This window comes from Dendronephthya gigantea, unplaced genomic scaffold, assembly GCF_004324835.1.
Source record: "Dendronephthya gigantea isolate DGI-Jeju-01 unplaced genomic scaffold, DenGig_1.0 000041F, whole genome shotgun sequence".
Taxonomy (NCBI): Eukaryota; Metazoa; Cnidaria; class Anthozoa; order Malacalcyonacea; family Nephtheidae; genus Dendronephthya; species Dendronephthya gigantea.
This window is the reverse complement of record NW_021163051.1, coordinates 1,018,463-1,034,647: the sequence shown is the minus strand read 5'-3', so window position 1 is coordinate 1,034,647 and position 16,185 is coordinate 1,018,463. Positions and strand designations below refer to the sequence as shown.

General features: G+C 36.1%; 2 protein-coding genes across 2 annotated transcripts; one reads left to right on the top strand and one right to left on the bottom strand.

Annotated features, from left to right (window-relative positions):
- The first annotated feature begins 5,809 nt into the window (after positions 1–5,809).
- LOC114526783 (ATP-dependent DNA helicase PIF1-like) lies at positions 5,810–10,359 on the top strand. The gene is made up of 3 exons (XM_028548303.1): positions 5,810–6,081; positions 6,165–7,081; positions 10,352–10,359. Exons 1-3 carry the CDS (start codon positions 5,810–5,812, stop codon positions 10,357–10,359), a joined length of 1,197 nt encoding a protein of 398 aa, XP_028404104.1.
- Positions 10,360–10,805: 446 nt separating this feature from the next.
- Positions 10,806–12,107, bottom strand: LOC114526781 (zinc finger MYM-type protein 1-like). Its single transcript, XM_028548302.1, has one exon. It carries the CDS (start codon positions 12,105–12,107, stop codon positions 10,806–10,808), a length of 1,302 nt encoding a protein of 433 aa, XP_028404103.1.
- Between the last annotated feature and the right edge of the window lie 4,078 nt (positions 12,108–16,185).

Below are 16,185 nucleotides of genomic sequence, written 5' to 3'. Positions count from 1 at the left end.
TACGAAGGATAGTATCTGTGCCACGTGCAGGTGGCAAAATGCCAGAATCTCGCAAATCGTATGAGTGAAATATTCAAACAAAAAAATTTACATAGTTCGCACATAAGTATTAAATACATAAATGTTAAGAAATACATAACGATCCTGAATAATGTTTTGAAGGATAGTATCTGTGCCACGTGCGGGTGGCAAAATGCCAGAATCTCGCAAATCGTATGAGCGAAGTATTCAAACAAAAAAATTTACATAGTTCGCACATAAGTATTAAATACATGAATGTTAAGAAATACATAACGAAGTAAAAAAGCGAAAGTGGGAAGGATTTTGTATTTTGACTGTAAAATAATTCATTTTTACAAACCTTCAAGCAAGAACAATGACACCAATGTGACACCAGTATGTGACACCAATGATTTGAATGATTCTAATTTCGTCCCCAGGCACAGATGTAATAACTGGTAATAACCTAATATATTTTACTATATTTTAATATATAAGAGATGCCTGCGGCAGCCTAGTCCCAGGCCTCTCATTGCGCGTATTTTATATTCCGTTGTGCCCAGTGAACTCTATATATATGGAAGGCTCGCTCTAGTACATTGCGTAATCAAAAAGTGAAGCCAAACATGGCGGATCATGAGGGCTGCTTGGGTACCGAACCAGACCTCCACGCACGAGCTGTTAAAATTCAAAATGGCGGCAACGTGTAGGAGTTGAACTCGGTCAGTTTTGTAAACACAACACAAATATACGGCATAAGTTACCTCTCTAGAAAGAATACTATTGCCATGTAAGGTTGTAACAAATTGTATGTATTCATTTTTAAAAACTACGTAATTTTAAAACTTTGTAACGTCCGAAATGTTAGCGCTTTTATTTTTCGTCATAGTTTTATAATTCGTGTTTTTAATTTCCACGCGCGGTTCGCGCATTTTATGCTTCGTGGGGAACTGGTTCGGTACCCAAGCAGCCTTCATGATCCGCCATGTTTGGCTTCACACTTTGAACTGGAGCGAGCCTTCCATATATATAGAGTTCACTGGTTGTGCCTGCGGAGTTTGCGAAGGAGGCTAGGTCAGAGCATTGAACTGTAAACAAACAAATTGTTGTATAGAGTTCACTGGGTCGGAGATCGTGGTGTTATAACATCATACATTTTTGACGTATAAGACGGGAATTATATTATAAATCACAAGTAAAAAAGTAAGTTAAAGATTTTGCGATTCTATATTTCTCAAATTGCCGAAACGTTAAATAACAATACATATAGACACCATCTTACTGTTGATTTTACGCAAACGAATTGGGGCCAACGAGCTCGCACTGATATTGATCAGGCATCTTTTACGTGAAAGGCCACGTTGCCAAAATAACCTTGCGATTGTGCAAGTATACCAAACAAAACCTTGCCACTGTGCGGGTGTGAAAAGATCAAACCCACTTCGGGTTAACGTACTGCAGCTAAACCTAAACTTACTATATTAAAAATACTCTACAGTAATATTTGATTACAACTTGTGCGATCGGTGTGGGTACGTTTTTTTTTGCTACACAATTTTTTTGTGCCATATTAATATAACTTGCATAACATTTAAAAATGGGAATAACACTAGATCTTTATCGATCAAGAATCGGTTCGTTTAAAAATTTTGTGGAAAGGTGTGAAAGTAAAATGCAAATGAAAGGCAAATTTTGGAATGAAATATTATTGTTTTTTGTTGTTAAAAGTTATTTTCCACATTTTATAACACAGTTGAAGAAAGCCCAAAAAAGTAATAAAGTATGTATGGGGTATTTGCAAATGATGTGCTATCAAGTTGTTTTTGTACCAAAGTTATTAAAATTATCGAATGATGTTGAAGAAAATCCTGGTCCCCGAACCATTAATGATATAGTTGATCCAACATTCACTGTATGCGGTGACTATAATCAAGGCAATGATTTACTCTTTGGATCAAATGCTGGTAAGCAATGTGTTGCAATGTCACTCTGTGCTATTATTTATAAAGAAATTAAGTCAGTCAATATTTGGGATAAATCAGTTCTTAACACTATATTAAATTATGGTAATGATTTATATAGTATAATTAGTAAGAGCATCAATAAGAGCTATTTACTATTAATAGATGTCCCCATGTTTGTTAGCATAGATGACCACACTTTTCATTTACAGTACAGTGATTCCTTTTCTGGAGGATTATCAACATGTGCGAACAATTTCCCTTTTGTTACACTCGAAAATGCTTTTAACGAGGTTTTTCTTAATTTGAATTACAAAAGTGCTTTGTTAACTGTGGATATGAATACTGTTGCCATCATAATGCCTTTTCCTGGTGTGTTTAAAGTGTTCGATTCTCATTCACGTGATCGGTATGGAATGCCATCTGCACTGGGCTATAGCATTTTGATTTCAATTGAAGGTGTGGAAGACCTTGCTTTATATTTTCGTGCAACATGGAACTATTACATTAATGATACAAATATTGCAACTCCATTTGAGTTGAAGGGTGTTAGCATAAACCAGAGTAATTTGTTAAGAAGCAATCAGAAAAAAAACAATTCCATTTTCAAAACAAAACTATCCAAGTACTGGGACATGTAATGCACTTGTAAATAAAGACTCACTTCACACTAACTTGAAAGATGTCACAACAGTCCAAAGTTCTCCACAAACGCCAAGTGAACGTCAAAGGAATAAAAGACAGAGAGAATCTGACGAACAGCATACAAATAGGTTGCTAAAAGCAAAAGAATATTACCATTTGAAAAAGAAAAAAGTAAACGCAACAAAAGAAAATGAGTCTCTTGAGGAAAGAAAGAAAAGACTAGAAAAGAGAAGACAGAATACTAATTTAAGAAGACAGACTGTTTCAAACGAAGAAAGGGAAACAAGACTTGCAAAAGATCGTGAAAGAAAGAGAGCTTCTAGAAAAAATTCCTGCTCTTCAAAAGAAGGTAAGAGGAAAGGTGACAAATCACAATCAATTGGAAATGAAACTTCAAACCCTGTGAGTTATAGCTTGTCTAATGAAAAAAGTAATGAATTGGCTCTTGTGACAAAGTTTCATAACTCTGTATCTGCTGGACCCCTGTACATTTGCACTTGCTGTGACCAATTATGGCATAAACATAGTGTTTTGCCTGCAGACAAACTAATACTGGTAAATCCTGACATAACTATGCATCTACAAAATATAAAAAGTGTTGATAATATGGAATGGGTTTGTCAAACTTGTAACAACCATTTAAAAAAAGGGAAAGTCCCCTTGTGCAATTGCTAATGGCATGAAATTTCCAGAAAACCTTCTTTCTTTGATCTAAATGAACTAGAATGTCGACTTATTGCTCCTCGGTTGGCATTTCAAAAGATTTTTCAGGCCCCAAGAGGTGGCCAACTCAAGATTACAGGTAATGTTGTCAATGTGCCTGCAGATGTAAACAGCACTGTTAATGTGCTGCCCAGACTATCAGATGAGATGGGTACTATTAAAGTTCAACTTAAACGAAGATTACAATACAAAAGCTCTGCACTTTCAATGAAATATAAGACCTCACAAAGTAATGCAAGCAACTGCATGGTTAATTACACAAGTGCTTTGTATCAAGATCAAGGAATTATTATAAACCAGAATTGGTTGAGAAACCTGGAAGAGTCATTGGATGTGACCAGTGATATTGAGCATCAAATGGTGCAGATGATTTAACATCAAACCTCCCTGAAGATGAATGGAGTGAGGCTGAAGCAGAAATACCAGCTGGAGTAACTGATAGTATGTTGACTCCTCCAGACTTTGTCAGTGATAGTGAAGACAGGAAATCTATAATGTTGCTCCTGGTGAAGGTAACAGGCCGTTGAGTATATTTAGAGATCAGTACTCTGAAGAAATGTCATATCCAGGCATATTTCTTGGACAAAAAGACCTGATGATAAACAAAGGTTAAGAAGTGTTTACTATAGTGACATATGTAAATCTGAGTTAAGAAGATCTGATCGACGAGCTGCCATGTGTGTTGAAAATATATTCTTCAAAGCTAAGAAGTTACAAATGAAATTCTTGATTGGTCAGTCACAGATTGCACTCCGAAAAAACAAAATAGGTACAGAACACTTACTGCTGGAGACCTAAAAACTGCAGAAGGTTTACAAAGTTTAATAAACCATGATGATGGTTTCAGATTCTTGAAAACTCTTAGGGGTTCACCACCTTATTTTGAACGAGCCAAAAAGACTTGTTTGCCATGATTCGTCAGTTAGGACCAGCATCATTATTTTGCAGTTTCTCGTCAGCAGAAACCAAATGGAATCATTTATTAAGAATTCTTGGTAAACTTATTGATCACAAGGATTATAGTGATGACGAATTGAACAATCTTAAGGGAGGAAAGGTGTCGACTAATACAAAGTGACCCAGTAACCTGTTCAAGACATTTTGATTTTCAGTTCAATACCTTCTTAAAAGATGTCTTAATGAGTGAGCTTGCTCCATTAGGAAAAATTAAAGATTGGTTTTATAGAGTTGAATACCAACAGCGGGGATCACCTCATATTCATATGTTGATATGGCTTGAAAATGCACCTGTGTTTGGTGTTGATAAAGATGAAGATGTTGTTGCTTATATTGATAGCATAATTACCTGCAGCAAACCAGAAGATGATACAGAATTACTTGATCTTGTAAATAGACAGACACACAGACATTCTCATACTTGCAGGAAAAAGTCTAAAAATATTTGTAGATTCAACTATCCACAACCACCAATCAGATGTACTCAGATTCTTTATCCACTCGATGGAGATATCTCTTCAACTGTTGCTAAAGCCAGCAAAGAATTGTGGAAAGAGATTGAAACGAAACTAAATGATTTTAAGGAAGGTAAAGACATCAGTTTTGATGAATTACTGCAAGAGTTAGGTGTTTCGGAACGGCAATATATTCTTGCTATACGATCATCTTTGAATACTCCGACAATCTTCTTAAAAAGAAGTCCAAATGAATTAAGAATTAATAATTACAATCCTGTTTGCCTTCGGGCATGGCGAGCAAATATGGACATTCAATATGTCTTAGATGTATATGCATGTGCAATGTATATTGTATCATATATTTCCAAAGGTCAAAAAGGCATGAGTGAATTACTGCGTAAAGCTTGTGCTGAAGCGAAAGAAGGTAATACAAATATCAAACAGCAAGTTCGTGATATTGGCAACAAATTTTTGAATTCAGTTGAAATATGTGCACAAGAAGCAGTTTATATTGTTCTGCAACTTCCAATGCGAAAATCTTCTTGTAGTGTAATTTTCATTAACACATCTCCTCCTTCTGAAAGAGTCGAATTACTAAAACCATTAAGTGAAATAGAGAAAATGTCTGATGAATCAGAAGAAATTCAGTCTGGTGGTCTTTTAAAAAGATATGTAGAACGACCTGATCGTTTGCAAAATGTCACACTGGCCGATTGGGCAGCATGGTACGACTCTTGTGGTCAAAAAACATATAGGAAAACAAACAAGCCTGACGTTGATAATCTTCCATTAGAAAATAATGATGATGAAGATAGTGACGACGAGTTGTTAAATGACGATAAACTTCAGGTTGTAAAAGCTCCTGAAAATAAGAAAGTAAAGAAAAGATCTCGAGCTAGAATAATTCGAAGCATCTGGTTCAATAAAGAGGCTCAACCTGAAAAACATTATCGAGAGTTAATTATGCTCTTTACTCCTTGGCGGAATGAACAAACCGATTTGATGGGAAATTATTCTTGTTTTGAAGAGCACTATTTAGCTCAATATGAAGAAATCAGTAAGCAAATGGAGCAATATGCTGTTTGTAGTGAAGACTTGAATGAAATTGGAAATCATTTAGAGGAATGTGATGATGATGCTTTTGATACTATAGCACCTGTGACACAAGATGTTGAACGACATGATCAGGATGAAGGATGCGTGGATACACATCCTGATTTAAACGAAACATTTGATCATCTTGCAGAAAATTTGGGCATACCGTCTTCGTTACCAAATAATGAACCGTTAATTTTAAATGAAATGCAAGATAACGAATATCGAACCTTAGTTCAGCTGTAAATAAGAAACAAAGAGAATTCTTCTATCATGCTTTGCATTTGATAAAAACATCAGATAAACCATTTTACGCATTTCTCAGTGAAAGTGGAGGTGTTGGAAAGTCTCACCTTATTAAATCAATATACCAGGCAGCATTGAAGTATTACAATTCACGAGCAGGGGACGATTTTCATCGTGTTCATATATTATTGCTTGCTCCAACAGGAAAAGCTGCATATCTTATAAAAGGTAACACAATTCACAGTGCCTTGCGCATTCCAGCCAGTCAATCATTGAAAAATTATAAAGCATTAGATTCTGGAAGACTAAATACGATGAGATGCGAACTAAGTTCATTAAAGTTAATATTACTTGATGAGATATCAATGGTTGGCAACAGCATGTTCACCATTCAATTGAACAACCGTTTGAAAGATTTAAAAGGTAGTAAAGAAGATTTCGGCGGTGTCAGCATAATCACAATAGGTGACTTATTTCAACTCAAACCTGTAATGGATGGTTACATTTTTACAGATGTTCAGTCTTTAAGTTCTTATGATGTTCTTGCCCCGAACTTATGGAGAAAATATTTTAGAATGTTTGAGCTTGATGAAATCATGCGACAGAGAGAAAGCAAGATTTTTGCAGAGATACTTAATCGACTTCGTGAAGGTAATCATACTCCGAGTGATCTACAAAAACTAAAGGAAAGATGTATTGAAGAGAGTGCTTGCCCCAAAGAAGCCCCACGTTTATTCATTCAAAATGCTTTAGTTGATGAATACAATGATATAGTTTATCAATCATTTGATGATCGTGATAAATACATAATCAGGGCACAAGATAGCGTAATTGGAGCCTGTTCAGCTGAACTGAAAGAAAAGATAATGAGACAAATACCACATGTTCCTTTGAAAAATTCAAAACAGTTGGCTTATAAACTGCATATTGCTGTCGGACAACGAACAGAAATTGCGGTGAATATACGCACTGATGATGGTCTGACAAACGGTGCAAGTAATGTCATTAAGCATGTTCAATTGACTGATAATACTAAACCTTCTGGCATCGTTTGGGTTCAGTTTGACGACGAAGATGTTGGAAAGAAAACCCGACAAGAAAATAGAATTCTCTATGCTCGAAGTACATCTATACTAAGTACTTGGACACCAATAAAACCTGTTACAACGCAATTTGCTGTAGGTAAAACGAAGTCTGCTCAAGTGGTAAGAAAGCAATTTCCTTTGAGGCCAGCTGCCGCGAAAACGGTTCATTGATCACAAGGTGATACTCAGTCACAAATCGTCGTTAATTTAAATACAAGAAGAGCAATTCCTCATATTCATTACGTCGCTCTAAGCCGAGTAACAACAATCGAAGGGCTATATATAACTGATCTGTGCGAAAGTAAGATTTCCGTTGATCCTAAAGTTGTAGAAGAAATGCACATACTGAGAAATGAGTATAAATTAGATCTTTGTTTCACTCCGTTGTACATGCTGAATCCCACTGATTTAAAAATTTGCTATCTTAATGCAAGATCTTTGCACAAACACATTGAAGATATACGAAAAGATATTAATTATACGTCCGCTGATATCCTAATTTTTACCGAAACGAGATTTCGTGAAGAAGATCCTGGTGAAATGTACGCAATTGAAGGCCATGAGTTATTCAGAAATGACAACGTTTCAAATCTCAACCGTCCATATCATGGAACAGCTGTTTATTCTAAGCTTCCTATGATGATTGGATATCCTTGTGCGAGAAACTGTCATGGGATCGAGGTAACTATTATGAAGATGGTCGAATGTCCAGACCTAATTGTAATTGGAATATACAGATCTCCAACACTTGCATTATCATCTCTTTTGGCTGCCATTTCTACGACATTGGAGGAACATCCTTCTCCACAGGTTATAATCATTGGAGACTTTAATGTCAACTGGCTTGATGAGATAGAACGAAGATCACTGTACAATCTTATGATCAATGCCAATGGCTTCGAGCAACTTATAACTAGTTCTACAACAGATAATGGAACATTGATTGATCATCTGTATACGAATTTGATTGAAGAGGATATCCAGGCAGGTACTCTTGAAACTTACTTTAGTGATCACAAAGCAATTTGGGCCTCTCTAAAGGTAAGGAGGTAATCACATCCAGACATAGCGTTAGCATGTTACAAAAAAAAACATAGTATTGACATGGTAAGATGAACCCAGGTAAGGAGGTAATCACGTCCGACTATAGCGTTAGCATGTTGCAAGAAAAACCATAGTATTGACATGGTTAGATGAACACAGGCCAATATTTATTGGCCTGGCTCCAATTTAACAAAAGGTAAGCATTTAATTTTGAGTTTTTTTTCATTTTCTTTTCTCATGCAATTTGACCATTTCCCTTTATTTTTAGGTTCTGGTGGCATATTTTCAAATTATTCACACGATGTCGAAGCTGAACACTAATAATTTAAAGGTAAATAATAGATTCGTATTGCATACTAGCTATACATATGCGTTTGTTTCTTTGATAACGCGAGTTTTTGCTTTTTACAGGTCTCAATCAGCTACAATCACAAAGAATTTTTAAAAATGTCAGCGTTGCTTGTTGCCAACCGCGTGGATCAACGCTAAATTCTTCCTAAGATAAAAAGACCACAACACCGATATATCGGAAATCCTTGTTCCTCTTTCCAGACATATTCTCTCCACATACCGCAACTGTAATCTGTTCATCGCAACAACGAATGCCAAACAAGAACAAAGTTCTCTGGTAACCTTACTGGTAATCGCTACTCATACCTTCATGGTAACTACTACTGAGCAATACACATTTATATCAATGATGATTGATGGCATTCAATGTTGACTGATTGTCGGACTGATTACCACGGGGATAAGATATTGTCAACTGATAAATTTAAACTTGGAAAAAGCCACGCAATTTTTGGACCTACGAACTGGTGCTATTACGTCCAGCTAATTGATGCTGATAAGTTATCTGTAATCAACATTCCAAACCACCTGTACCTTCCTAATGGATCAATGAAATCATACTATCATCTTCAGTTATAATGGTGAAACGTATTGCCAATAAACTTTGGCAAACAAGTGGTATAATCTTACTGGAACAATAACGTTTAACCTTTATTGACTATTAACATAACTATAACATTGATTTATCAACAAAAGAACCAATCTTGTATGTAACAAAGAAATGTTGATAATCAAGGGACATCAAAACGAAATAATTTGAAAAAGTCTGAAACCTTCTTTTTCTCCTTCTAAACTAAGCTTTATGTTATCAGACAATGTTTGCACCATCTCGGAACCTTACTCTCTTTTTTGTTCTGTTCACCTATTCTGCTTAAAAAAATTTCATTTCCTATCTCTTGTAAAAATGCTTTTATATATGTTTTGATCTGTCGTAAAATGTATTTAATACAATAAAATATTATAATATATAGATTGTGTAATAAATCGACTTCGTTATAACTGTATTCAACCAGCTAACTATAGCGCGTTTATTCCGTTGTCTATGGCATTAGAACTAAGACTAGAAAATAATATTTTATTGCATCAGTTGATAATTAGTCGCAACTATAGAAGCTTTATTGCAGTTTATAATGTTTTACAGGCTACCCACATGTACGCATTGCGTACCTATTTTTTTTACTGTGCTGATCCTTCAGGACCCTTGGCTGCCCCGGGGCCCCTTCATCAGCCCTGTAACCAAGTGACTTCTAGTAGTTTCATAAATTGTTTAATGAAAAAGAAAAAACAAGTACAAATCTACTAAGTTGGTAAAAAACTAGTACTTCTCTAGTCGAAAATAAAAAACAGAGAAAAACTATAAAGTTCTCCGACGCCCCCCCCCCCTGTATCCCGCAGGACAACCAATGAGAGGGCAGAATAGCTCTAGAGCGCGGGAAAAATCCCGCAGACGGGCCAGAACAGGCTGGAATTTGTCATTTAGAGGTAGGAAGTTTACCAGCATTGAAGATCACACTAAGACAGTCAAAGTTTTGCTTAACTGAGTAGTTGCTAAGGCATGGACACTTGTAACATTTTGACATTTGCATGACCAAGTGATACAATGTGTGACTGGCTAATTGGTTCAAGTAAAATGGCTTGAATGCATTTGGAATTTGTAGCAGAATTCAAAATCTATGTTGTTTTGTGTACTTGTAAGTACTATATATAATAATTCAATAAGACTGTAAAACTGTTGATTTGATTGAAAATTTAACTTTCACATATGAAATTTTCTCCTTGTTTTTAGGACAGTAATCACAAAATTGGTCCTGAAAAAAAGTGGGGGTGTATACTCTCTTTTAGCTATGCCTGTATGTTCTAGCCAGAATAAAATAGATCTATTTAAAGAAGCACTTTAAGTACACAACTGCAACCATGTTTCAAATTAATATTTTTTAATATAATAAACCTGAAATCGTTTTTAATGCTTCAAAACCATATGTAGAAAACACTTATAACTATGACCTTTAACCTTGAATAAAAACAGTGGAATGTTAATCAAGAAACAGTCTAATTTGCTCTTAAAACAAATATTAACTCAAATGTAAAAGTCTAAGCCGTCCCTTAATATAAATACGGCCAATGTCATTGCTGTAGTGCGCACGAAGATACTCTATTTTTTCCGATGTATCAAATGATTGGATTGATTTTAGGAGAAGTCCTTCCATTTTCTCGTACGCTTCGAAGCTCGGCTGTGAAAATCATTCCTTGATCGATGTAACCAATGTATCTAATGCCTCGTAATAAATACTTCGGTAATTATCGCGTGCTGTGCAAGGGTGATATGCTGGTTCACTGCTACTGCTGCCATCAAGAAACGTTACGATTGAGTAGTCGTGGGCTTTCCTTTTTCTTTTATTGGTAGGTTCTGATATGAAAGAATGCTGCTTTGCTTTCAAAATGATGGAATCGTACAAACTATTGAATGATTCCTCACTTCTCATTCCTTCTAAGACGCTGACCACCAGGTTTGCATTTCTTTTACTTTGGCAAGCAGACATTTTTTCAGCCTGTAATGTTCTAGATAGGTTATCTGTGTGGGAAAATAGTCGGTGACCAATATTCAATCCAAAAAAGAAATCAAAAGATTTCATTTGTTTTTTTACGCCACTGATCCGAGATTTCACGTCGGTCTGCATACGGTCATTCTCCAAACAATGCTCCCAGACTCTCATTAGATCATCGTAATTTTCTAAGATTCTTTTGAAGCAGTCTGCTCTAACGGTCCAGCGTGTCTCTGAAAGTTTAAGTATCCCATTGGCTTTGAAAACCTCTTCGGAATCGCACTCTATTTGATCTTTCATCATTCCAAGCATGTTCTCCCGTTTCGGCGAGTATTTTATTAGGATCACAATTTCACCGGCTGTGCCCATTGTATCACGCAAAATTTTAATGTGTTTGGTAGTATCCTTTACTGATAGTGATAAAGAATGTGCATGGCAATGCGTCTCCAGGGCCAGTGGTTGTAGCTCTCGTATCTGCACTGCTACACCAGATGATTTACCAAGCATATTACTGCCATCATAGCATTGACCACGACATAGATCTGGATTTAGTTGATATCGAGATAAGATGTCCTTTAGTACCGCGACTATTGTTGCACTCCTAATGTTTGGTACTTCGTAAAATCCTAAAAATTTTTCTGCAACATCAAGAGCATCTGTCACCCAACGTAAACAAAATGTTAGCTGCTCTTTGTTCGAAACATCTGTATATTCATCTGCCATGATAGAATAAATATTCCCGCTTATACTCTTTAGTAATGCTCTTACCACATTATTAGCCATTATGTTAAGCACCTCATTTTGAATATCATGTGATGTAAACTTGACTTGTTTTCTTGCTAGCCAATCTTTTAGCTCTGGAAACGATTTCAATCTCTTCTTTAGGAACTGAATTAAATTTGATTCTTCGTCATCATCTCCTCGAAGAGGTAAGCCTTGACGAGCCAAATACTGTATTGCATCCAATATCTCCAAAAAACAACGACGGTTCGTTTCCATGTTTGCCCGTTCGTTCTCATTGATCATTGCGATCACATTTCCGCACTGTGGAATGACTATCTCATTTGATGTGGCAGCAATGTGACATTTACTTACTTGGTGCTTTTCAAACTTAGATAATGCGTTTTTCCAATTTCGAAACCCCGTCTCCAAGAAAGCTAATTCCTTACAATGCTCACTTATTAGATTTTTTTGAGCATTCTGTTTTCGGCATACGAAACAAGTTACTGAATCTTTTTCCATAGAGTAGTCTAGCCAAGGATACTTTTCAAACCATTGCCATTGACACGATCTTTTTTGTTTTTTTTTCGTAGTCGTTGGAAACTTGAAATTATGGTCAGGATGGAAGGCTTTGGGCGTTACCAGTGTTGTAGTATGGAGCCCATTTGGGTGTATACGGGAGTTGTTGAGGTTGAGGAGACGTCTTTTTCAACCGGGGAAAATGAGGTACCAATGTCCGGAATTTGAGTGGTAGAAATCTCACCAGATGGCTTGAAAAATTGAGTGATGGTGTTATTTTTCTTGGACATTTCCTACAAGGAAGGAAATGTAGAAAAAAGTTAGTAAATGTAAATATCTCTTTGATTTTCTGTCGTTTATGTAAAACAAAACCAGAAAAATAAAAATATATATTTGGTATAATTAACTTTTCATTCAACATAATATTTAGCCTCAAATTAATAGAATGGATGCAACAGATAATTATTAGGGACAGACCACCAGGAATCTAACAATGCCTCGGAGTGAATTGAAAATGAACTCAGAATAATGTCAAAATATTGAATGAAATGAACATAATTAAAATCCATTTATAGTAGCTAGTATGTAAAAGGGTATTGGAAATGCTTTAGAAAAGACGCATTAATGTATCGGTTGAAACATACTATTCATCTAAATAATTAATTCAGGGACGGCGGAAGCTCGATAATTGGGGCGGCTTATATTCATATATTCGTGTTCACAGACCGTGAAAACAATTGATTTCAAAAGAAATCAGTATTGCAAAACACAAATATATGAATATTAGTCCCGCCCCCTAATTATCGAGCTTCCGCCGTCCCTGTTAAATATCGACAACATACTTCTTACCTTGCAAATTTTCGCTGAACGTTGATTTGTGATTTCACTTCAGTAGCTACAACGTATAAACACATGAGATGGCCGCCATGTTGAAAACACGCTCAATGAGAAACCGCTGGCCAACTGTCCTGACTTGTAGAATTTAGTAAAAGTTTTAATTTATGCAAAATAGGCGAAGTGTCGTGTCTCACTTCGCCCCGGTGTCTGACTTTGCCACAAGTATAAAAAATGGTACAGAAAAATTTATGTATAAATAGACAAGAAATTTCGTCAATGCTGAAGTGAAGAGATGTAAATCCGAATATTATACGAGGACAATTAAAGAGAACAAACACAATCACAGCGCATTGTGGAAAACACTCAATGAAATTACTACAAGGAAAGGAAATAGCTCTGTTTCATGTATAGAAAGTGATGGTGTTCTTTACTCTGACCATAAATCTATACCGTCGATTATGAACAAACATTTTTCGAGTGTATCAACGAAATTAATCCAGATTCTAAAAGTAGGTATAGGTGCAATTACCAATACTTATGCCTCATCAGAACCTCGAAATTCATCTACAACTCCTGGAAATTTATTTCACCTTACATCAATCTCAGAAGAGTTTGTCCTGAATAGCTTAAAACGACTTAAGGCAAACAAGGCAACCGGACTAGACCATATAGGTGCACGTCTTCTCAAAGATTCCGCCACTGTCACTCACAAAAGACTCACTGGTCTATTTAATCATTCGTTAGAAAGTGGTGTTTATCCTCGAATTTGGAAATATGGGAGAGTGGTAGCGCTTTTCAAGTCAGGAGATCGATTGGACTGTAACAATTATAGGCCAATAACGATATTGCCCGCTATAAGCAAGATTTTGGAACGAGCCGTTCATCAACAGTTATATGGATATTTGGAGGAGCAAAATATACTCACACCTAAGCAATTTGGTTTTCGCCCGAAGTTGTCAACTGTGTCTGCTCTTACACACTTCACGGACTCAATTTTGCTTAATTTAGATCAAAGGAACATGACTGGTGCAGCCTTTTTAGATCTGGCCAAGGCATTTGACACCGTAGATCACAATTTGCTTCTGAATAAACTGCGAGATATCGGACTAGATATACAAGCATTGAAATGGTTTGAATCCTATCTTGTGAATCGCAGTATTGTAACATCTGTTGGAAACTCTCAATCGTGCTCTAGTGAAATCTCAGTAGGCGTCCCTCAAGGGAGCATTTTGGGCCCTCTTCTGTTTGTTATTTATGTTAACGATCTTGCTACTTCTTTAAAGCATTGTGATATGCTAATGTACGCGGACGACACTGTTATTTACTACAGTGGAAGTTCCCCTACAGAGATCCAAAACAAAATGAACGAAAATCTTATGAATCTATCACTCTGGTTTAACTCCAATCTCCTAACTTTAAATACCTCCAAGTCAAAGTTTATATTGTTTGGTAGCAGTCGTTCTTCAAAATATCAAAATGTTCAAGATCTGACTATCTGTGTAAATGAAGTTCAACTGGAAAGAGTGGAGTATTTTAAATTTAGGCGTTGTCATACATCAGCACTTAACATGGGCCGACCATGTTGACGAAATTACCAGAAAGATTCGTCAGAGGATTGGAGTACTGCAGAGGGTTAAGTATCTTTTAGCACTGGAAACAAGAAAAACGTTATATATGAGCTGAATTGCCCCTTTGTTTGACTATGCTGATATAATTTGGGGAGACAAGAATAATGACACCTTGATGGCAAATCTGCAAATTCTTCAGAACAGAGCTGCAAAAGTTATCCTGGATAGACCAAAACATAGCTCGGCGAGTGAAGCTCTTAATTTCTTGAATTGGCAATCCCTCATCACGCGTAGACGGCTTCACCGCATTGTTACAATGTATAAATATTTAAATTATGAAATTAATTATGATATTAATCTTAGACGGAACAGTACTTTTCATAACCATGATACTAGAGGGAGAAATAATATCCATCTTCCTAAAGTGAGAACCAACTGGGGCAAGCAAAGATTTATATACCAAGCCTCAGTTGAATAGAATACCTTACCAGAGAACATAAGACATGCCCAAACTTTAAAAAGTTTTAAAACTGAACTACAGCGATTTTAAAAATTTACTCTATGTAAACTATGACATTTATTATAAATATTATTGTAAATTAACTTAGATTGTGTATTTTTATTCTAACTATTAATTGTATATGTTATTTTTTTTTATGAATTAACTATAGATTTGACATATTTTTATAACAGGGCCCCACTGAAAATCGCTTTGGCGAGTGGGCTCCCTGAATAAATTTTGTTAATAATAATAATAATTATATGCATGAAAATGCTGTTTCAAGATGGTTGTAAAGGAGATATTGAATAGGATGCAAATTTAGAGGGCCCCCATAAGCGTGCGTGGGAGGATATAGTTAGTGATTTAATCGCAATCAAGAAAATTAGGAATAGCAGATGTGTTTTTAGATATCCAAAGCAGGTAATCTGCCAATGCGATCTACATGGGTTTGGAGACGCAAGCACAAAGGGTTATTGCATGGTTGTGTATTTGGTATATGTTACTGATGAGGGCACATATACGACAATGCTTACCTCTAAATGCCGAGTGGCACTGTTGAAATTACAAACTATACAAAGGTTAGAGTTAATGTCAGCAAGGATTTTGGCACAACTCATACTGTGTCAACGGCTATGGTGCATAATGTAGAATTCAGGAATCTATGGTATTGGCTACATTGTAAGACTGCCCTATGTTGGATCAAAAGTAGGGGGGAGTGGAAACAATTTGTTAGGCACCGAGTGAATGAGATATTGAAATTAACAATTAAAAGAGATTGGGGGTACTGCCCCAGCGAAGAAAACCCAGCAGATTTAGGTTCAAGAGGATTGTTTGGTTCCAACCTAAAACGCTTTGGTGGAACAGTCCCCCATGGTTAAGTCAGAATGAGGTAATAATTCAGGAATTTTGACAGTTACTGTAAATTTTGAAG